The following is a 24,109-nucleotide window of genomic DNA, read 5'->3' on the forward strand; positions in this document are numbered from 1 at the left end:
ATTTGAAGGCAAGGTGACCTTGCTCAGTTCCATCTCTACAAGTCCCTTATCAAGCAACAAGGACTCAGGGGTCTCCTGAAGCCACTGAGAACGTTCTCAAGCACCAATTCCACAGTTCAGAAAGACCAGCTTTACACAGCAGAGCAATATGAGAAAGCCTGCTCTCAGGCATGATGCCACATTGGTTAGAGAACATGCGATGTGGACTACTATCTGCTTGTCAGAGGAAAGAAGAACTGTAGAAGTTAGTAATTGCTGAAGCTAGTGGCCCAATGAAGCTGTTAAGTTCTTTGCTTAAGAAATAAAGCTTCTTTACTTTTTGCATCAAACACTGGGTTTGATGCGCTACTAACAAACTAGTGGTTCTCCTGCTAGTTAAAAAAAAATAAAAAATAAAACCAAAAATCTTCCAAGCCCTTAAGTGCTAGATTTATTTTCCTACTACTGGAAAAGCTTACAGCAAAAACATGATCTTGCAATTCATTTCTGAGAAAAGAGTGATCTCTTCCTGCTGTCCCCATATGCCAACTGATTCTGTGGCAATGTGGTCTCTATTGCTTTCTCAGAGCACTCAGCTAAGACCTATTATAGCAAAGTTTCCCTCATAACAGCTGAAAACCCTGAGGAAACCACATGGGGGGGAGAGCTGGTTGTTTGCTGTAGCTGTGGGTATTTTTTTCTTTTTTTTTTTCCTTTTTTTTTATTTTTTTTTGCATTCATGCTTACAAGAAGCAAACAGCCAAATTCCAAAGGCTCTCTGCTTCATTTTTAGCACTGCAAGTAGAGAAATAACTGAATGGAGCTTTGGTCATAAGTTCTTACTTTATATGCTAACATAAATATACACTACTTAAATTAAGAAAACTCCAAAAATTAAAAACCCTACATCCTTTTGATTCTTCCTTGGTGCATGTAGCAACTACAGATAGGCACAACTCAGAGAAGATGACAGGAAGAAGAAAGTGACACTGTTTAAATACCTAATTACAGTCCTACTATCTTGCTTTATGCACCTAGTGTGACGTTTGGTCTTCAAGCATCATATGCTTTTCTTAAAGCTTGCAATGCTGGGCTCCTTAGAAAGGATCAAGTACAAAGTACAAAACATGCAGAGAGGCTCCCATCTCAGAACAACGCAGGGCAGCAGGCCTGCAGTACATTGATTTTAGAATTAATTTTTTAGCCTAGCAAAAGCTAGTATTTCTCCTGTGAGTATGGCAACAATGAAAGTTCTCCTGTATTTATGAAGATATTACTAAGTTTAAGTACCTCATTAACACAATCTTATCTCCTCTACGTGGGCTAAACTCATCTCTTTGGACAAAGCTATCCAAATCCCTATGTCATTACTGAGAGACCCACTTACGCCTTGTACTGGCAGTAAATAATTCACAGACAGTGTTCTAGTCTTCAACGCAAGTAGGAATTTTGTCCGTAACCATACCACTAACTAAAAGGACTTCTTTATTATTTCTAATAACAGCAGTGCTAAGGAGCACATTTTTTTAAAAATTGATATTAGCAGAAAGAGAAAACCACCAAATCTTACTTTCTTAATTTCAAGCCACTTCTGCATAATTTCAGGTTTTAAGGTTTGTAATTCACCCGATGTGTAATGGCTCAGTGACACATTCTAGCTTCCCCTCGGCGTCACTACTTCATGTCCACTTCCATGAAGTCCTGCCTATAACGGCAGCCTAAGAGGGACTTTAATGAAATCTGCTTTTTAAACTGCTAGCTGCACTCAATTTAAAAGCAAATATTATATTTGTATGAATTTAATTTAAAAAAACCTAAGCCCAAAATATAGAAAAAACACAAAACTTTAATAAACCAGGGTGATAGACATGATTTTCAATTGCTTTTGTAAAGCACTACTGAAACTAGCTGGGCTCTGCCACTCTGTGCCAGCTAAGGCTCTGGCTCACCAGCCACAGCACCGGGACACGGGGGGCAGAGGGAGCAATGGTGGTACCAGTGCAGAAGAAATGTCACCTCGTGCTTATAGCCTTCCTTCCACTCGTCATGCGTACACATCTCCTTCCTGCACTACGATAAATGGTGCAGCAGGCTGCCCTGAACCACAGCTCGAGCACTATGGGCAGGAGCATCCTCTTGCTGTGGAGGGCACTAGGGGAAATTTCCTGTACGTTTGGCCCACTGGCAGGAGCTGAAAGGAGTAAAACTCAGCACATATTGGTAGCTGGGAGGGAACGCAATGCCCAGTTTCAAAGGCTGGTTCCTGGTGCAAGCTCTTGATCACCAGCCGTGTGTGCTTGTGATGAAGATCGCCTCTATTTGTGGAGGCTAAAAAAAAAAAAAAAAGCTTCAACCCAAATTAAGGGAAACTCGCAGCATACACAATGAACTGGCATTTAACTGCCCTTCTCTTTGCTACCAGGGTAAGAGTAATGCTCACTACAGTGAGCAGCACAGGGCACGGGAGAATCTGAGCCAGCAGCGCCTGCTCAGGCTCCGTGTTGACATCATGACTGATCTGCTGCATGCGGGGCTCCCATGTAAAGTGAGGGAGCAAAGGGCAAATTCTGCTCTGCTACTTTGAAGAGGTGAGGGGAACAGGGGGTGAGGCAGGAGAGGAAAGAGTCAAAAACATTCATCACAGACATAGTTACGACCCAAAGAGAAACAGTACCTCTGCGTTTAAACACAAAATGTGCACATCAAAAAAACAAAAATCATACATACCTTTCCCCCAAAACACTCACACCCTTCCCACCTGAAAAGCTACAATGAACAGAAACGATGTTAAAAAAATCTTTGTTAACAGACACAGTCCCTGAAGGTTTAAGATGTTGGCTTGCTGTAGTCATACCACCTCATCCGACTCCAAACCATGTACTTCATAGAGAGTGTCCAAGATATTTAGCTGCTTTTCCATGGCTGGTAAGTAAATGTTGAGGTCCCTCTGCATTCCTTTGTAAAATGTTTCCTCCTGAGGATCATAGTCCTCTACGGACAGAGCTGCTACAAAGTCTTCATATGTTGGAGCTGCCCTTAGAGCTAACTGGGAGAGGAAGCAAAGATTTTAAGCTGAAGGTCTACACAGAGATTAAGACATCTTCAGAGGTGCCTGATTTTTAGGAAGTGTCAGTATATCATATTTTGTACAAATAAAGAGTAAATATTAGAAATTAAATACAAAACCCAAATGAATTCTAGATTGTTAGGGGAGCTCCCAGGCCAGTGTCCCACACTTCTGCACTGAAGCCCCATGCTCAAAATGCTCTTCAGGAAACTGCCCCCCTCAACATTCCTGCTTCTACCTGTCAGTCTCTGTTTAATCAATTGGCTGAGGCTTTCGTTTTCCCTTTTATAGTTTCAGTAACAGTTTCCAGCGACAGACACACGGGGGAGCTGCTAGGTTGGACAAAAAATAAAGCATCTCCTCTAGTCTGTAAATTCTACTTCAACTCCCTGACTCAACCTCCATCAGCTCTTCCTGAATGCTAATGCTCCAAAGAGAGATCAGTCCTCGAACTAGCAACCTCAAAATCTCAGTTCTTTCAAGAGCCCCTGCAAGACTGCAAAACACATAATGAAAACAATACACATGCAAAAAGTAATCCTTCTGGTTTGGCTCCAGAAAACAAGCTCCACCCTGAAAGCTCAATACTAAACATAGTGATAGCTACAATCCTCACCCTGAGGATAAGATCTGACAAAGGAACCTACCAATTTTAATGCTTCTAATTTTAATACCATTTGTTAACTAAAACCAACAGAAGATCAGAGTAACAAGACCCCCAGCTCTACCAGTAACTAAGATGAGCACTTACCGCAAAGACGCCACGGACAACCCAACCATGGTGCTGCCGTAACGTCTTTCCATAAGCATTGTCTTAAAGAAAAGGGAAAAAAATAGAAACATGCATGGAGTTTGCATTTGCATCACCATATTATTACTGTCTGATGCACATAATTGCCCTTCCTGAGCACCAAAGTTATAACTGAAAGGAAGGAGAAAAGGACTGCCAGATAAGAGATTTCTGCAGTGGGGTCTCAGCTCTGCTGTCATTCTCCTACAAGTCATCCATGTCAAGTAAGTGTTCAAGTAGATACAAAGGAAAATTTATTTTTTATTTGATTAGCTGTGCTTCACGACTAACTTTTTTCTACTTTCTAGTCCTCAGTTCAGTACAAGCCTGAAAAAATGTTATATGGGGTGAAAACGCTCTGCAAGCAGATGGCTAGCCAGCCTCAGTCTGGATGGCTAGCTCAGACATTGAACAAGAACCTTCACTTTACATCTGAGAGTCAACTTTTAACCCCTCAGAACAGAAAGCACAGGGCCTGTATTTAAAAAAAAACAAACACCACAAACTCCATTCTTCTCTTACGAGTGCCCAAGTGTAGCGTTTGATGAAGGTCCTTGTTATGTTCCTAGACAGCGCCACTTTCATACAGAAAGCTTGCTATATAAAAAACTAACACCTTTGAGTCTCATTTTCTCCAGTCTTAGCACTGTCATTGTTTCATATCCTTGGCTTTCAGCTGAATTTTTAAATATCAGACGGTGTGTTATAGTTTCCCTGAGCTGAAGCAAGAAAATCTGTTTTGCTGTGTTTGGATATTTGCTCAGAAAACTGCAGATGGTTATTCTTGAAGAGTGCATAAAGTCAGTAAAAGCCAGGCACAATTTTTACTGTAATGTGAAGTACTTCCCCCATCTACCAGTCTAATGACTGGGGAAGGCGTCTTTTTCTTTACATTAAGATAGAGAATGTATGAGAAAGGTATTCAGTAATAAAAAAAAGAAATACGGAGGAAGGAAGGTATTTAGTAGCGAATAGGATTGACAAGTCTATTCTCTGCCTTAATAGACAATATAAGGGACATTAAAAACATCAGAAGTTGCAAAGTTTGGATTATTATAAAATAAGATTGCATGCACACAGAAAGGGTCTTACTCAGGAAGAACCAAGTCTATGACAGTTCTGTATTTTGCACTGTACTTGCTGTGGTCACTAACCTGACTCAGTAAGTGACAAAAATTGTGTATTTGGAAAAAAGTATTTTTCTGTTGTGATCATCCTTCTAACTGACATAGACAAGTCACAACCATACTGACAAGGAGGTGATTTTAAAGAGTGCTGGCCAATCTCACAAGGAACTGAAGAAATAAAATATCAGCTGTAAATTTGGGAATGCTCTCACTGCACACCAGTGGAGAAAACGGAATGAGACAAAATACTTTTTTCCCCGAAGATATGACTGTCTCCCCTGATAGAAGTATGACAATTAAGTGAATCTTTATCTGGCATCAAGTCAACATCAACCAGTTATTTAATCTGCCCAAAGACTATTATTTTCAAAAAAACCCTACAACTTTCAAAAAAAAAGTTGTCTTGGAGATTACGTGCATCATTAATCACTGGAGAAAAGAAAACACATGTTCTAAACAAAAAGGAAAGTAGCCAAGTATGTAAAATCACATGAAGAATAAAGCAACCAGCACTTACTCAGAGCTGTTTGGATATTCTTTTCTCCATTCTTCACTTCTGTCAAAAATCCTTTCAAGAACTTCAAACCTCTGCCAGGATGAGCCCACAAAATAAAGAGAAACCATGTTTATAACAAAGTAAATCCCCACATTTTGCAGTACTGCTTTAACTTCAATATACAGTCAACCTCTTATTTCCATATCTCAGAGGGATATCCTGGAGTCAACCTAGCTTAATCTCCACTGCTTATGACACTCAGAATTAAGAAGCCATTTTCCATCTGAACAAAGATATGCAGCCACGTTCTCCAGCCTCTTTGCCAGCCCAAAGAAAAAACACTTTGCTAAAACAATTGTGCTGAAGCCTGAAATTATCTGCCTGATGTACTGGCCCAGCAGGAACAGTCATTCCCTGTAACTTGTTCTTTTCTTTTATAGGAAAAAGGGTTGTCTGCAACCACTCTTTTAGGCCTTTTGGTAAAGTTGCAGTGACATGACTACAGACAATACAGTGACCTTGAACCTAGTAAATTTGGACAGATGGAGCCTGTGAAAGTAACTAGTTTGCTCCTGATATATAAGTTTACATTGCTGAAAGGTCCTTTGTTGCACTTTGATTGCTTATAGTTGAAACTGATATGAAGCTGTTACCTTTTCAGCCACAGGAGAGCCTCTGTAGCAGAGTTTCTAACTTGTGCTACACCTGCATTGACTTCATGGAGCACTATCTTCTGCAGGGTATCAAACTCTTCTTTGTTGGTTATAAATTTCTGGTTTATTTTCTGGAGGAAAAAACAAGAGGAAAAGTTTTACGATTTTAAGATCAAACAGCATCCCGTCCCATAAACAGCACCAATTTATCACGATTCTTCCCTTCAAAAAGCTGTTACAGCTCTCCCCCAGTCAGTTCCTCCCTCAGGCTCAGTACGTGCGATGCATCGAGCAGCTGACAGGCTCATGTCATGCATTCCCCATGGCTGTGCACTCGGAAATTGTGCACAGCCCCAGACACACCTGGCTAGCCTAGAGCGGGCACACAGCTCCAGAGAGATCACATTGCTGCTGGATCAACCTCACACCACAGCACTGCCTGGTTCTACCTGCACCAGGACTTAGCTGCTGTGAGCCCACCACACCGACATCATGCAATGCAAATAAAAGCGAATGGCTTAGTCAAGGATCTCGTTTTCTGTTTTGAATAGCATTCTTCCCTCTTACTATTTCTACAGTCTTTCAGTGGCCACTTCCAGCAAGATAAGCTAATTCCTGAGTGACTTTGCTCCAAACAAACCTGAATGTATACAGTGTTCCTTATCATACACACAGGAGATGTTCTGCCTTTTTTATTTTTTCTTGAAAAAAAATAGCTACAAATAGTCTTACTACAAACACATCTTATCTCACAAATGCCACTTCAAACCTTTCCAGACTTGGAGCAAGAAGAGCTTTCAGGAGAACCTAATCTACAGGATCTGCTCTGATCTGCAGCTACTGAAAAGCTGGTTCTTAATCAGCTAATTTGCTGCTACTTTGCTGAGGAAAAGTTTTTTTCCCCATTTGTCTTATAGTCTAAAGATAATATTGATACCACCACATCATGACTTATAATGCTTTCAGCTCAGAATCCAAGTCACATTCATTAGGTGTAACAGACTTTTTACTTGGCAGTCAATCAAGTATTTTCTAGGTTTGGGTGTGCATAACAGTTGGATTTATTAAACACAGCACGTACTTCAAGGACAGAATTAGTGACATTTCAGCATTCTGATCTGACAACAACGTTATCAAATATTAAAAAGCCTTCTAGTATTGACTCCCATGACAAAAGCTCTTGAGGCCTGGTAGCAAAGATACGTATTTCGTTCAAACAGTCAGTGTTCGAAATCAGCTGTTACCTTGATGTTACCTACAAAATCCATTTTAACAGGAGCAAAGACAGTTGGTCCCAGCTTGTCTAGGAAAAAAAAAGGCCATACTTTAAGATTAAGTCTTTTTCCAATCCTCATGTCTTAGCAACAATTTTATTTTACTGTCTAAACAATCTTTCTAACTGCTAGGAAAATACTAGAGGAACAACATAAACCTAAGAAGAAATAGAAAGAAGAAGAAATTAGAAAGAAGAAATAGAAGAAATAATAATTAAAAAAAAAAAGAAGAGTGACAATAGATGGTATAGCTGATAACATGCTGTCAGCTGTACTGGATGCGTAAGGCACTCCATGCAGTTCCGTTGAGGGGAAAAAATATTGTTCCGAATATACCCACAGATTCCCAGACACATTATACATCGGTCCCATCTAAATGAGAGTGGATCCTCTATAAAGAGCAAGAATAAGAAACATCTAGTACCAGTCATGTTCATTCTGCTAATAGAAACTAATTCTATCACTTCAGAGAAGTAATGAATTCTCCAAACAAACCGCTTTTTTTTTGTAGCTGGTGTCAGTCAAAAGGACTCAGACACCCCAGCATGAAAAGGAGCTGCTTACCCAGAACCGGCACAATTGCGTAACATGACTCCAGAAACTCTTCTGTTGGTATGCCTTCTTCCTCCCGAAGTTCAATATCACTGAACCTGGTATCCAGGACAAGCAAGAGAGCTTGTTACTTTAATAATGCCTTTTCTGCAACTTCTATAGACAAAAATTACATTTCATGCCCACCTCATTTGAACAGAGATAAAATTTATAGACATTGAACCATCAACATGGCTTTTGTTTCACTCATTTAAAGTAAATGACTGCAGAAAATGCGTATCTGCTGGCATGCAAGGCATGTAATTACAAACAAGGAAAAAGCCCTCCCACTCTTCTGTACAACTGATTCTACAAAGAATATCTTCTTCCATTTCTGTGCTGTCTGCATGCTTGTTAAATAACCTCAAACACAGCTTTGCAGACAGAACAGACTTGAAAATGAGTCAAAGATTTAACAGTTTCATTATTCTTATATTGTAAATCTGCAACATGTACTACCTATTGCTCATGACACTGAAGAAGGTAGGAAAGCCATTTTCATTTTCATCTTCCTCACACAGAGTCAATCCACTTAAAGAATCTGTTTCTGACTGCAGCAACGTGTGGGCACCAAAGCCTTCTACAGCTTGCAGCTTGTTCTTTCCATCTTCTTTAATGCCTTACGTTCATGGGAAACAGAAGAAAAAAAAAACAGAAAGATAAAACAGCCGCACAACCCATATTGTTGTTATTGTTTCTCAAGATGTATTCAACTTGAAGGAAGGCGTTGGGATAGCTGGATCATGCAAATTTAATGACACCATACTTCTGCTGCTGTCAAATGCTAAAACAACATCCACACCAGTCCTCTCCCCACTACTTCTAGTAATCAGTCAGACCAATTGTCTGCAAGCCAGTAGCAGACATCTGTTTGAAGACGAGTGTAGTTCTCACCCAGTTGCAACTGCCCCAGTACCAATCAAGTGGCACAGCCCATTTCAGAAGCTAAAGAACAATGCAGACTTGTTTGCTCCTCCTGATAAGGAAGTAAAGTGACTGCTCAGATGGGTACTGCTATGACATGAAAGGTTGCTACATTCTCCCCAGTTTGTAAGAATCGTCTTAAAGTTTGCCAGAAAAAGATCCAGTTGCCTTTCCCTCTCTCCGGTCTATTTTATTTCTTCTTTGAGGTCAAGTGCTTCTGTTTCAAACAAACAGACTACACGAGCACCCCTAAAGGAAGACCTATGTAAGTCTTATATACCCAAAGAAAGGGCACATCCACACATGGCGAGACCTTCTGACCTCATGGAAAACTGCAGGTAATAGGTTAAGAAGCAAAGCGATATGCTCAGCAGCATCTGCAGTGCACAGGCCGTGGACCACAGCACATCTTACTGCCATACCACCAAAATAACATCCAGAATTTCTCAGGGACCCTGCCTCTCCAGGAAAAGAATACTTTCAAAAGCCATTGAGCATTTAGAGACCTGAAGTGGAATTGAACTTGGCCGAAGAGATCCAACTGCAACAAACTCTCTCCCTCTGAGCAAAGCCTGAAAGCAAGCTGTTTGTAGAACCACTAACTAAGCCTGGTGCTGGGTAAAAAGAACCTTTTACGCCTGGTAGGAGGAATGAGACTTTAGCCATGCTCTTCAGGGAAAAAAGGAAATGTGAAAGAAGTTTTTAGGGAGAAAAAAACGTCTTCCACACAAAATACCAAGGAAGGCCCCTGCATTTAGGCTTAAAAAGAGTAGCTGCTTGACTGACGGCATATGGATGTTTTAGAATAACAGTGAGTCAGAGAAAGCTCCTGCTGAAGAACAACACAGTCCATTCAACAGAAGGAGGACACATAAAATTAAGTCTATACAAGAAACATTTAAAGTTCAGAAGCCTTTAACAATACAGCTACAAAGGATGGAATTTTATATGGAATTGGTTCAAGTGTTTTACCAAAGTCACACACAACTCCAAGTTTCATACTACTGGTGAAGCAATGGAAGAAATAAGGTGCTCATATATATATATATATACTATACTCTCAATTGGAGGATGAAAAAAAGGTTTTATTTTCCATACAGATTTGCCAGAACAATCATTAGCAACTACAAGGTCAACGCCTCTGACAGAGGCGCATAAAGCTTCAATGCACCCTTCTGACAGTGCAGCCCTGCATAATAGGGGAGGTGCTGGTTTTCCCAGAGGAGGGCCTCTGGGAATTAAATGCTTGTCCACAGGCCAAGAGCAGCTGAACCTCTGCCACAGTGTATTGTTCTTCATGTCAATCAACATCAACAGGAGCCTGCACCTGTCCTAAAAAACTTTTAATTTCCTTCCCCATTCAGTCCTACGTTAGCTGTCAGCAAAGGCAGGAGCTATGCTGAGAAGACTTGACAACAGGCAGATATCAGACTAAACTACACTGACATTCCCTCTCCTGGGAAGCAAAGTATTAGTAGCACTCTCACAGGCAGCCTAAACCTCCCTCCACTTACGGAGCAATGATTCTGGATAAAAGGTGGTAAATATATATTTACCTGCCAGATTCTCTTCTATGTGATCCTCAACAGAAACATCGCTACACTCCTCACTTGTTTCCAGGTTTAAACACGCCAGACTTTTAATAAGGGTTTGTTCTTGCTGGTTAATTTCTGCTTTTACAGAGCCATTTTCACAGGGATTCAATTCCATCTGCCTGAAGAAAGCAAAGGAGTAACGGTTAGTACAAAACACTGCTTGGTAAGCTTCCTTCTGTGAAGGCACACAAACAGCAATACAGGAAAAACAGTTGCCAGAAATTACATGATGTCACAGGCTTCTCTGAGGAAAAATGACGTGTCTACAATAATAAAAGGAATTATTAACTGTCTGCGGCAAGTAGGATATACATTAATGATTCAACCTCAGCTTACAAAATATAGCGTATATTTTTAATAAAGATCACTGCCAAGAGACACAATCAAAAAAAGTTTAACTGATTACAAAAAAAGGAAATCACAGGCATACATTGTAGGTAAAACAACTTCCCTTCATTACTGCTTTTAAATACATAATATACACTCTTGCCATCTCATCCACAAATAATAATCTACCCTTCATCAATGATTTTACAAGCATATGGTGTGGAACCTAACGTGCAGGAAAGAGCACTGAAGTGGAGAGAGATGTTTGGTGACTGGCCAGGAATTCACTGGGTGGATGGCCAGGGAAGAGAAAAATAAAAAGGAAAGGACTCAGAAAGAAGAGGCATTAAGTGAGGCGAGGCAGTTCTCTTTTATTGCATCTGTTTCCAAGTATGGAGCTTAGAGCAATACAATTCTGCCTGTATCCACTACTGGTAATATCAGAGTGAAAATACGGAAAGAACAGACACTACCCAAAACACATCAGAAAGACTGATAGTAATTCTTATTATACCTTTCTGTTGAGGTGTGGCTGGACAAGACTGAGTGTTTTATCTGTAAGACAAGGGGGGGGGGGGATAGAGAGACATCCTTTATAGCAAAAAGACTGTATTGTGTTTCTTGAACTTTTAATAAACCCAAACTGCAGTCAGCAGAAAAGCCAAAAAGCATAAACTCACTACTTCTGACCCAAAGTCACTGTACAGAGAAATGTGAAAAGCTGCTACAAAATCATAACATTAATATATTGAAGAAAAAAAAAAAGACTTCTTTCAGAAGCTAGTTAGCAAGTGTCAAGTGAGATGCCATACAGTACATGAACAAAACTAGGGCAAGGTGTTCTTTGCAACGACATTTTCTTTACTTAAAAAAGAAATCTGAAAAACTAGGCTAAGTCATGTGAAGCCAGATACCAGGTACAGTGAAGTGAATTCACTTCCCAGAGGCAGTGAAGAATCTACGTTCCTACACACACTTTAATCTGCTGTTTGCCAGAGATGCTCCAATTTTACATATGTAGCTGTGGATTCAAGATTCAAGAAAATGTCCTTGTCATTGAAAAGATAAGCTCATTAGCCCCTGTTGGCATGTTAACACAGATGTGATGCTGCAGTAACTTAAATGAGTTGTAATTGCTGTGAACTCCCACAACGGACCAGTTTGCCATATAGTCAGGATGCTTTTAAACACCACTGTCTGCAGCTGGATCAGGCCCTGAAAGTCAGCAATTAACAGCTTTCACCCATCATTAAAAGTTAAGGGATTGGCCAGTGAGTATTAAAAAAAATTGCCCTACCTAACTTGCAAGCCACAGGAAATACCAGAACGGGTCTAGTGGAGGACTACTAGCTACAGTAGGAGTAAAAATTCATTCCCTGCTTCCACAAATGCTACTTTACAAAATGGTACCTTCCAAGCCAAGGCTGGTAGAAAAGGGTACTCGTCATTACCTTGTTTGTTCTGAGAACTGCTAAATGCGGGGATCCAGGTGGGGTCTGATGCAGTAACTCGGAAGTAAAGGCAGTATTTGCAATCTGCATACATTCTTCAAGAGTCTTCAGGAAAGTGTCACAGGTTGATTTCAACAGAGCTCCCATATCAATCCCACTCTGTGGGAAGAAACCAATTGGAACAGACTCAACACAAAAGATCAACTTGGAGCAGCTAATGTCTACAAAGACCATGACTGCTACAGTCACGATTCTTGTTTCACACAAATTAAAATGCAAAGGGTCAGTTGATAAGAGAACTGGCACCACAAATTACTGGGGCTATGCCCTCTCAGAACATTGCAACTTCTGTGAGCCTCTCTCTACAACAAGCAGAGCAGACTTGGGTTTTAACAGCTGTATCTTACATTACTCATCTCTGGTGTTAAATACATTAAATACAAGTCTTGATGTATTCAACAGTTGTATTCCAGTAGACATCACTGACATGGGAAATGAAAGCAAACAAATGAAATAGATACAGATTAATCTGAGGGTAACAGTAACTTCAAAAATCCCACAAACAAACAAAAAAATACTGCAACTGAAAAACATGTAGAATGAAGTATCCCATTACCAACAACAATGCAGTATTACTTCATTTAAACAAGAACCATTATGGGGGTATGCTATTTCCCACAAGTCCTCAGCAGAAAGAGGGTGAATAACACAGACAGTAAATAACTGTGAATGAATGCTGCACTGACTAACCAGAAGGGTTCAGAACACTCAAGACTTCACAGAATCGGTCTACACCGAAAAAGTAATCATACCTCTGGTTCTGATACACCAGAAATGCTGGCTTCTTTAGTTTTATGCACTTGCTGAACAAGGAGGTTACAGTACAGTCTAAGTTCAGACATTTTAGTCTTCAAGGCTTCTGTGTTTTCAGTGAACTCTAAAAATGAAACAAAAGATAAGTTTGTTGTATCCATCTTGGAGTATGTGATTTTAGAAAGCTGCTGCAACAATACTATCCAATCTAATTTAATCAACACTTCTTTATTTCAAAACGTTTTACAATCAACCCCAAAAAATGAGCTAGACTGCCATAAGTTATGCTCATGACAGGTAAAAATGTTTCTCTATTTGCTGTGATAGGCAGGAACAGTGTGTTGCTAGGCTTAGAACCCAGAGGAAAAAGCAAGTACATGACATTTGACCTCAACGGGCTTTTTAAATAGAATATAAGCCCTTCATATCTTTTTGTTTTCATTAAGTAGTTTAAAGGGCAAACAATTACACTGTGAGTTAAAGGATCAGGGTTCTGAGCAGAAAAATACTGGAGGGAAAAGACATGTACTTTTAAACACAAATGGATTCACTTAATATATATCCTTGAATCACAGAGTGGTTGAGGCAGGAAGGGACCGCTGGAGACCAGCTAGTCTGATTCCCCTTATTAAAGCAGGGTCATCTAGCGCAGCTTGCTCAGGGCCAAGTCCAGTGAGGTCTGGAATACTGCCAAGGATGGACTCAGCTTCTTTGTGCAACCTGTTCAGTGCTCTATCATCCTTACAGTAAAAACATTTTTTTTCTTCATGTCCCAATGGAGCTTTTTGTATTTAAATTTGTGCCCATTTCCTCTTGTCCATTCACTGAGAAGAGTCTGGCTCCATCTCGTTTATGCTCTCCCATCAGATATTTCCTTAAAATATCTCAGTGTCTCTTTGCTGGACCAGTATGTCCATGTATTTCTTGTACTGGTGAACCCAGATCTAGACAGAGTACTTCAGCTACTTTATGACTAATAGTCAATCTGAGATTTTTCAGAAGTAATTTTTTTTTGACATTAGAGTCCCGGAATTATGAAAGAAATTAATTTGTCTGTGATTAGTGAGGGTCTTGCCTTCATACATAGCCAAACAGTAACAGTCTGCGTCCCAGTGACCCAGAGCCAGGAGCTAGTCACTCCTTGTACTCACAGAAGCCATCAACAGGCAGTTTTCAAATGATTAATACATAGTATGTCTTAAGGAAAAGCCAAAGTTTTCAGATTCCTGGACTAATGCCAGAGCTAATGCCTGAGATTTCCAGCTAGGGTTCCCATATGGCTTGATGTTTAGTAGCTCCAAAGACCAGAAGCAGAGGTTGGACGCAGAGTTCAAGTACTGATTTTCTCATTTTTGTGTGTACATCTACTAAGGTAAGGATGGGGAAATAAAAAGTAAAAAGTATGTGCCAGAAAAGTTAGTTCTTGCCTTTTTCCTTTTGTGTCCTGCTGTCTGTCAGACAGGCTTTGGCAGTTCCTAGTGCAACCAGCCACTTTTGCCTCTCAACTGCATTTCTCGCCTTCAGATAGAAGTATTGCTCCCCTGGGATGATCAGGTCCATTCGTGTGTTATCTGCAGGATGAACTGGAAGCAACACAGGTTTCAGGCCAGTTCTTCAGCCCTTCCCAGCCCAACTGAATATCCCAACAGATATTAGGTAGCAGGTCAAACAGTAATGGGAGAGTACGAATCTATAGCCCCAAACCTCCCCCACTACCATTTTGGGACAAAAGGCTATGAAAGACAGCTCTGTGATCAATACAGCATCATCCAGGAGTCACACTTCAAAGGCACGGCAAGTAACCCAATACAGGTGAGCAGACCTAGTACTGAGGTTACTCATATTCCTAGCTTTAGCTTTGTGCCTACGAAGAATTGTTGGAAGATGTGCTCTTCCACCACAGCTCACATAAAACAGTAACATACCTCCACGTAGAATATTCATTATTGTAGAGCTTTGCAGCTCTTGTAACATTTTCAAAATACTGTAGAATACAAACTCGAATAAAAATCAAGTTACTGATTTACTACAAAAGCGCAATATTGAAATAAAAACAAATAGCTTTTGTGTCCTGAAATCTCATCTCAAATGCTGCCTGTGCTTATCGGACAAACTTTGTACAATTGTGTCACTGTATCATACTTACCTTGAATTTCACACACAGCCATTTGGATGCTTCCCTTACAACCCTTCCAGGCATCTTCCTGAGAGTCATAGTAGGACAAGATGCCACCACAGAGAAGAAACCACCGAGGCTGCCAGCCTGAAAAACAAAACTAAATTTCTCAGTTACTTCTTTCCTTGCAGTCCCACCACCCCTAATTCAAGACTTGCTGCAAATAAAGCCCCAAAGATTTTTGGTTCCCCCAGGAAAAATAAACCATTTGAACAGGTAAGATTTATGGCAGGCCTGGATGTTGTACACCACAACCACTGCTTGCTAACAATCACATCCTGCAGGCAGCCCTGCCTGCACGCAGCTGGGCTCGAAGGCTTTTAGCTACACCCCAGCGACATGTTCCTGAGATGCCATGTCTCATTCCCAGTACTTTTGCTAACACAGTATCACTGACTCTCTCTCTCCCCAAGCCACCTTTTCAGACCACTATCCCTCAATTTCTTCACTCCTCAGTCCTCCCCTTTGGTCTTTCCAAAAGCCACCACAGCAGTCTTGCCTTACATATAGAATCATTCAGGTTGGAAGAGATCTCCAAGATCATCTGGCCCAACCGTCCCCCTACCACCACTGTCACCCACTAAACCATGTCCCTAAGCACCACATCCAACCTTTCCTTGAACACCACCAAGGATGGTGAATCCACCAGCTGCCTGGGCAACCCGTCCCAATGCCTGACTGCTCTTTCTGAGAAGAAATGTCTCCTCATTTCCAACCTGAACCTCCCCTGGCACAGCTTGAGGCCATTCCCTCTAGTCCTGTCACTGGTTACCTGTGAGTAGAGGCTGGCCCCCAGCTCCCCACACCTTCCTTTCAGGTACCTGTAGACAGCAATGAGGTCTCCCCTGAGCCTCCTCTTCTCCAGACCAAACAACCCCAGTTCCCTCAGCCGCTCCTACAGGACTTGTGCTCCAGGCCCTTCACCAGCTTCGTAGCCCTGCTCTGGATGTGCTCCAGGGCCTTGATGTCTTTCTTGTACTGAGGGGCCCAAAACTATCTTCTTCTCCTACAGAAAAGCCTAGTCAAACTAGCTTCAAAAACAAGGGCAAGAAAATCCTAAATCAAGGTAAAGAGGAGACAGAGGAGGAAACAGTTTCTGAAAGCCATCTTTAACAATAGCTATTGGAACTCCTGTGCTGCCCATATAAAAAACAGTCCTAATTAATAACTTGTGCTCCTGGATCCATTCCAAGAGGACGATGAAAACATCAGGCTAAACCAAAACCAATAGCTCCGGCTACCACTTTTGCCCACCCTGCTGCCCACCCTCAGAACTAAATTACCCCTTTTGGAATTACTTCTTCGGTACAAAAAGATATAAACAAACAAGACACCAGCCATCATTTTACTTCCAATTAAAAGCTGAAGCTCATTAACGTAAGAAGCAAGACCACAATGTTGTCACTGGAGGAAATCAGCTTTCATTCCTGAGCAGCACCAAGCAGCTCCCCAGGCCAGGGCCAGAGCCAGGACACCCAGGCTGCCATGCCGTGTCAGCAAACCAACTCCGGATTTACAACCTATAGGTTACTGATCCTTCGGGACTGTGGGAAAACAAATTAACTTATATCCTTCACACTCTTCTAGAGTTCCTCCATTGTCTTGAATATAAAAGCATTCTAAATGCCAAAATATTCTCCATACTTCATTTTGTTTGAAAGGAAAAAATTACAAGAATGAAAATTTAAAAAGTGACAAAAGAAAACAACAAGACTGGGTTTTATTTGTCTTGCCACCAAACTAAAGAAACTGTCCTAAAAGTCACTATTGATAAGGGGACCTTGCAAAAAAAGGAGGCGATTGTTGAGCAGAGACAAGCAGTTAATTGCTTCAGACACTCAGTGGCACAGATCCAACCCTTTAAATAACACCCAGTGCCACAGTCGATACAAGCCTCTAATTCAGTCTGGGGATCCTGCTGGTGCACACGAACGATTTCAGCCTCAGTCCTGCAGCTTACAATTGCAGCTGATGCTCAACCAAATTGCAGGCCATCAATCAAGGGCCGTGCAATCAATTAGCCAACATACACAGCGCTCTGCCTCCGTTCCCTTTGGATGCCGGTTAAAAATGTTATGAGTCAATATATTTGGAGGTTTTTGTTTGGTTGGGTTTTATCTGCAACATCAGCGGTTATTTGTCTTGCTCTGCAGAACCTAACTCTTCTTTATTAGGTGGGTATTAAAAGTGCAATGATACGCTGTTCAACACACACACGTATATATACAGCAATTGCCTATATTTTCTGAACACAACTGTTATCCTAATAAAGCCATTTTTATAAAAGGAAACCAATAATAATAATGAAATCACAGCAGGATTGTGTCAGAAGATGCACTAACCACCTGGTACTCAGTGACACTGAGTCAGCAGCCATGGGAAGGTTATCCTAAACAACCAGCTAAAAATAATGTGTGGCTGACAAATTCTGGACAGTACAACAGGGATACAATCTTCAGTCGGAGTAGCTTCACATTCACAGTCAGGCAAAGAACAGATTAAAAAAAAATACAAAAAAAGAAAGCAGCAAAAAGACATTTCCATGAACACAAATCCTGTTTTTATTCTGTTTTATTCCCTCCCCATAAACTCCAGTAAGAATATTACAGTTTCCGGAACTAAACATTCAGACTTCACCTGAGATAAAGAGTTAAGGCTGAACCTCTCCAGGTCTTAGTGGCGATAGAGCTAACACAACTCTGCAGAATTTACTAAGCCCATTCATGCTGCTGGTGTACGGGCAGGACAAAACATAGCTCAGACGTCCACAGCTTGTCTTAGAGGCACAGAGCCATTAACAATAAAAACTGACCTTGCTGGAGGGAAAAAGGAAAAACAAAAAACCCAGGCAGACAATAAAATTCAAGGCACACGAAAAGAAAGCAATACCTTAAGGGCTCAGTCACAGAAGCCAGCAAAGAGATTCCAGACAACTCAGCAGCCACTGATTCAGGTCCTAATACACATTGCACTCCTTTGTGAAACTTAAAGTTAGCACCGGCAGTACCTGCAAGACCTAATATTGTCCACACCAGATATTTAAGCAGCCTGTGCCTGCTGAGGATTCCGTGTCTCTCCAGAAGTTCCCCCAGTCTGAAAGATCTGCCTACTTCCATCATTACACCTCAGGAAGTCTGGATGCAGCTATCACTGAGCAAACTTGACATTTCTTGATAAAGTTGAAATTTGGACTTAATTCAAACTTTAACGCTACACAACACAGGCTCCAGAAAGCCCCGGTTCCAAAGTGCCAAGCCTGAAGAAAAAACCATCTGAATACACATAGATCACGACAGACATCCACAAAGCCAAACCATCTGGGAGAATTACATACTCAGGAAGTCAAACTGATGACCTGGAAAACAAGCTGCAATTAAGAGATGCCAGATCCAGTTGCATTTCTAAAAGACACAAAGGCAAAACACTCAGGCTTTTTATTACTGCTCACTTCCTACCAGAATTTTGCAATAATTTATGCTTAGTAATTTCTTGGGCTTCAACGTTAAGTCTTTAGAAAAACTTATGCAATAAATAGTCCTTGGATTTCTTTGACCTTAATTCATATTTTTAGTGTGGGTAGGAGATAACTACGTACTTCCACATTAGAGCAACATCCACCTAACAGCGGGAATTAAAGCCTTCATCGCATCCCTGCTGCTCACATCCCAGGCTGCCAGTAGGACTTTGTGGCAGCCCCCAGCACAGCTGCAGAGCAGGGGGCAGCTCCCTGCTTTTCTTTGTCAAGTCACAAGAGAACCCAGATAGTCAGAGGCATCTCACAGCAAGCACAGGCATCATCCATCTCTTCACCCCACCCTGGGCAAAGCAAGTAACTTTATCTCCCACCACCCAGGGACAGACAAACTGCAGCTTCAAAGACGGACAGCCAGATGAGAGCTGCTGAAAAAGCACAAACGAGCCTAAAGCTGTGCTGCTAGCTTGCAAAAAGCAAGTGAAAAGCCACAATAGGTCCTTCCCCAGTTGCTAGTGCTGACAGAAGTCTACAAACATCATAAATTTTGGACCTTTGCTAAAACCCAGCCTGCTCCAGGTAGCGGCTGTTGCCCAGAACACACCATCTTCCCAAGACGTAACTGCTAAAATATCTGCCTCCCAGTTATGAAGGAAGTCAAATTTTCCAGCTAGAGGATGTGCCTCCACCAGCCAAAACACAGGACTGAGTCAAGAGCTCTTATTTCCAGCCTCCCGTTACCTTGCTGAGCTGTCACAGGCAGTGCTGAAGACCTTCTGCACTTCCTCATCTGCACAACGCAAACATTTCGTACCAGCCCAAAAGCTACGCTCTTAATGCACTCACATCTGATGGACAAGGATATCCCTGGGGAACGAAGGCAATAAAAATCTTCACATTGCAAATGCACAGAAGAGTTTTCAAAATCCCACCTTTGTGAAGGTACCATCTGAGGCACTGCAATGCATTTTGCAGCCTTAATTCCGTGGTGAAACGATTTGGCAGCACAAAACCCCACCCGTGAGGGCAGCAGAAGCACAGACAAACGTGGCACAACTTGTGTGCCTCCTCAGTGCTGTTGCTAGCAGCGGTGGAAGAGCAGCCTGCCTTCACAAGGCAACTGATTGCATGTTTGCAAACGAGTTTTATGCCCAAGGCCAGCTATCCGTGCTTGTGAGGAATGGAGAACACCGTGCCAGTAACGAGGCATTATTAATAGGGGCAGTGGAAGGATGAAGGGCAGAGAAGCGATTGCTGAGAGCGACGGAGGCAAAAGTGCAGTAAACCAGGTCACTGCTCAGACACACTAATTCGAGTTATTATCAGCAACAAAACGTTCACCTGCCGAAAGCTCCTGGGGATTTCCCTCCTCTGGTCACACTTCCTCAGCTCCTGCCTGACCTGGGCGCACCCACGACCTGTGGTGTGGTCATCCTGCTCGCCTGAGCCAACACGACAGATTTACCCAAACACACAAGGTGCTGTCTTTTTGCCGTCATTCTGCCACACCTTTTGATTCTGTCTGACCCAGCTACTCCAGTGCAGAAGGGCAGAATGCAGAGGCGCCGGTACTGCAGCATACCTGGTGGGAAACGCAGCGCTGCCAGGCAGGCTCTGCAGCGTCACTCCTGCACCTGCCCCTACAGAGGACAGAGGGGACACGGCTCTCTGTTCCTGCAGCCTCAAACTTCTCTGCTGCCAGGCACGTTACTCAACTCCAAAAAGGTGTGACAAAAGCAGGAAGAAAAAGCAGGGGGCGGGGGAGGCACGCTTATGGGGAATTGATAAGAAAGGTCAAACCACACAAACGATTATGCAGAACCCAAAGAGAATGACCTAAGCAGTCCCTGAAGCGTCCCGGGTGAGACTCCGTCACCCATCTAAACCAACGCCTGGTTTCTGACAGCTGCTGTGGTCAGTAATGCTGGTCACACCACCTCCCTTAAGACAGCAGGCACCTCTGCTGTTCAGTTCCACCTCCACAACAGCCAGACTTCTCATTTTATGCAATCAGAAACTGGACTATACCCAGAGAGCTAGAACAAGGAAAAAAAGAATTATAAACAAAAGCGTTTTTGGAACCAAATGTTTATCTAAGTGTGAAGTTTTCAATTACTTCCTCCATCTCTACAAACAGAGGACCTTATTTTCAGAGCTTGGTATCAAACAGATGGGAGGTGGCTCCCATCCTAAAAGGTTGGATTTCTTAAACTCCCAAAACAAAGACTTGCTCTAAGCAGTATCATACAGATATCCATGGATCTATGCATCCACCTGCACCCAGAATCAAGCTATTAAAACTAACGCTCTTTCACATTTTCTTTAGTGTTCCCCTCAAGTTTGGGAAGTCTGAAACATCAGAGACAAGAGTAACTTCAAACTTCACACGAAGCCTGAAAACTACTGCTTGGTGTTGGTATCTTGGAAATAAACAGGAAAGAATTCAGAGCGCAACAACAAAATGATGGTGAGCAATCCACAAAGGTGGATAGGAGGAGCCAGCCGTGGTACGTGGCGCGATGCAGCGTCACTAGTGATTGCATGAGTGTGAGCATGCTTCAGGGAAGACGAGTTAGTTAGTCAGCACAATTAAAAAAGAGAATATTTAAATACAGGAAAAGGTGAGCTTTCTGAAGAAAGTGATCAAAGCCACTTGCCTGAGCATATCAAGAACACTAGGCGAATCAGCGGAGGCCGTCAGCAGTTTTCTTTCTAATGACTAGGCTGCCTTTGATCCACAAGCCAACACCTGATACGCACCATACCCTCCAGCGTCAGCCTCTATCCTTCCTGCGGCCAATTATCCCAGGTAAAGCGTCCCAGGTAAATGCTGGAGATCCAAACTTAACCGAACTTCAGCAGAAAAATCAGCTGAAAGTGCCAAGCTGTTACACAACTGAAAGAAGGCATTCCTCAACTCCACTGTTTCCCTGTGGGTAAATAATAACTTGCTCATTCTGCAAGCCTTGGGATAAATAAAAATCTCAGATTATTGTTAGTAGGTTGTCCCCAAAGACTAAAGAAATTTCTTCTATTAATCAGAAGGTCTGGTTGACAAGAAGCGTGACTCACAGCTGGAGTTCAGGAGGAGAGTCACACAGGAGACAGTTTCCAAAAGGAAGTGAGCAAGTGAGTATGGGGAACATAAATAGGAGCATATGATCCAAAGCTGGCAAAGTTAGCTTGGCCTTACAAGAACAGCAATCATCACACTGAGAAGTCGCTGTACCGGGGATACAACACCGCTAAGTTCTAAAAACTAAGCTCTCTCAGGCTAAAGCCAAACTCAGCCTTCAGAGGCAGCCTGGAACACCTGCATGTACAAATCACAACACGAGCAGAGGATCAATGCCAGAGAAAAACTTATCTCCAAGCAGAAATCAAGCAACACTAACTCGGTTTATCCTAATCTACATAAAGCAAACAAGTACATTTCTGACAAATGGAGATAACTTGTTTGAGCAGTAAGGCGGGCTGACCTGCCTTTCAGTTGCTGGCAAGCAAACCCTGCATTCCAACCTTTGCCCACGGAAAGCCCAACGCGTTTCCTACTTGTGAAAGGTTCTTGCTGTCAATAACTGGGTAGGCTGTAACACAGATCTCGCTCCCTGCCCAAGGGCTGTGGGGAAATACCTCGGTGTGGACTTCACCTCTCACGGTGGTGCTGACAGAATACACTATAAAACCAAAATTCCCAGAGAAGACTCAATTACCAACCGACTGCATCAGCTCCTCTCTCACTGCAATAAGAGCAAGCAGTTCTCCTTTTTCACAGATCTGAGCTTGTTCTTTCAGTGAATGTCCTACCTGCTCTCTGACTGTGGGAAACAGAGAGGTGTTCCTTATTATTAGGAGGAAAGGGTACGGGATAACTGCTGTGTATATTTACATAGACATACACTGACATACAGACAACACACATTTTTCCCCACTTTTAGTGTACACCATTACCCTTACACAAGTGGAAAAGCAGACTGGTGTCAGAATACTGACAGAAGCACTGCCCTGAATGACCCGCTGAGCCCTCGTTCAACCTCACGCTTCCTTTAATCTCTGAAATTAGGTTTTCCTGGCTCTCAGTCCCTCGTTACCACTTCTACGATAAACACCATATTCCAGCAGTGTATTTCTTTCTGCATCACTGCATAAATTTATAACCCAATGCCTTCAGGGCAGGAAGTCTTCATTATATGCCAAAAGAAAGCACATGTAGGCATAGCTAGCTTGCAGAACAGCCGATCTACTGTTCTCAAACACGTAACAGACTGGCTTTTGACAACTGAAGAAAAGACATAGAGTAAGGCTATCCCTACAGACACAGAGTAACCCTGACCCTGACCATCACATTTAATACCAGAGCGGAGTTTCAGCAATGAAATAGAAAGATGCTTCAATCCTCCATCACAGATTTCCTGTCGAGAACAAAAGCTCGGCCAGCTCCCAGCTGTGACACACCTCTGGCACCCAAGGAAAAGCTTCCTTCGCCCTGCACTAATTGAGACGGAGGTGTGCGAAGTGTCATCCTGCTTTTGTGGGCTGAAAGCGAAGGTCAGTGCCGGTGGTAGGAACGAAGTAGGTAAACGTGGATGGAACGAGCCCAGTTCTGGTGGCAGACCCGCGCGGCTGGTCCTGGCGCATCCTGCGGTGCCAAGGGCACGGTCACCCGGCGGGGCCCCGACACGTCCCACACACCTCAGTGCGAGCACGGGCACTAGGGCTGGAAACGCACAAACCAAACACCCCAAAACTTTCCCGTGGCTGGACCCAGGGCGAACTAAACCACCACACCGCCATGGGGGAGGACCGATACCACCCCCGGAGCCCTGGGGTCCGAAGGGGAAAGCCGAGCGGGGCTGCCCTAACCCCCCGCACCCCGACCCAGCAGCGTTTCCCCATTAACCCCATTAACCCACCCCCCGCCCGGGACAGCCATTTAGTGCCCCCAGCGCCCCGATGCGGGTCCCCCCGGGTCCCCCCAGCCCTGCCCGGCCCCCCCAGCCCCTGCCCGGCCCCACCGGGGGCTCACCGCTCAGGTAGTTGGTCCACTTGTACAGCACCCCCTCCATGGCGGCCGCCCCCCCACCCCCCCCGCCCCCGCCGGGGCCCAGCGCCATAGCGCGGCGCCGCCCGCCCTGCGCGGCCCGGCCCCCCACGCTCTTAGCGCAGGGAGCGGCTCGAACAGCGGTCCCGCAGCGCTACGCTAGCGCAGGCGGGTCTAGGAATCGCGAGCTGGACGCGAAAGGGGGAGGGAGGGGAGCGCGGAACGCCCGGGGCAGGGGGCCTGCCGCAGCCAATAGGAACGCGCCCCCCGTGTTGTGCGGACGCCAACGTTCGCTTCCTGGAGAGCGGAGGCCCCGCCGCAATCCGTGGAGCG

General features: G+C 43.2%; 1 protein-coding gene across 2 annotated transcripts; it reads right to left on the bottom strand.

Annotated features, from left to right (window-relative positions):
* Positions 1 to 672: 672 nt before the first annotated feature.
* PLEKHA8 (pleckstrin homology domain containing A8) lies at positions 673 to 24,060 on the bottom strand. 2 transcript variants are annotated; one of them, XM_083825391.1, is made up of 14 exons: positions 23,762 to 24,060; positions 15,234 to 15,350; positions 14,515 to 14,670; positions 13,087 to 13,211; positions 12,275 to 12,433; positions 11,338 to 11,378; positions 10,458 to 10,615; positions 8,437 to 8,596; positions 7,951 to 8,036; positions 7,357 to 7,415; positions 6,113 to 6,243; positions 5,481 to 5,551; positions 3,798 to 3,859; positions 673 to 3,025 (listed from the first exon to the last, which is right to left on the bottom strand). In XM_083825391.1, exons 1-14 carry the CDS (start codon positions 23,847 to 23,849, stop codon positions 2,828 to 2,830), a joined length of 1,611 nt encoding a protein of 536 aa, XP_083681517.1. In that variant the 5' UTR covers positions 23,850 to 24,060; the 3' UTR covers positions 673 to 2,827. The 2 variants fall into 2 exon arrangements, with proteins under 2 accessions (XP_083681517.1, XP_083681518.1); XM_083825392.1 differs by lacking the exon at positions 23,762 to 24,060 and adding an exon at positions 23,191 to 23,624.
* Between the last annotated feature and the right edge of the window lie 49 nt (positions 24,061 to 24,109).

The sequence above is a fragment of the Anser anser genome (assembly GCF_964211835.1).
Source record: "Anser anser genome assembly, chromosome: 2".
In the NCBI taxonomy this organism is placed as follows: domain Eukaryota; kingdom Metazoa; phylum Chordata; class Aves; order Anseriformes; family Anatidae; genus Anser; species Anser anser.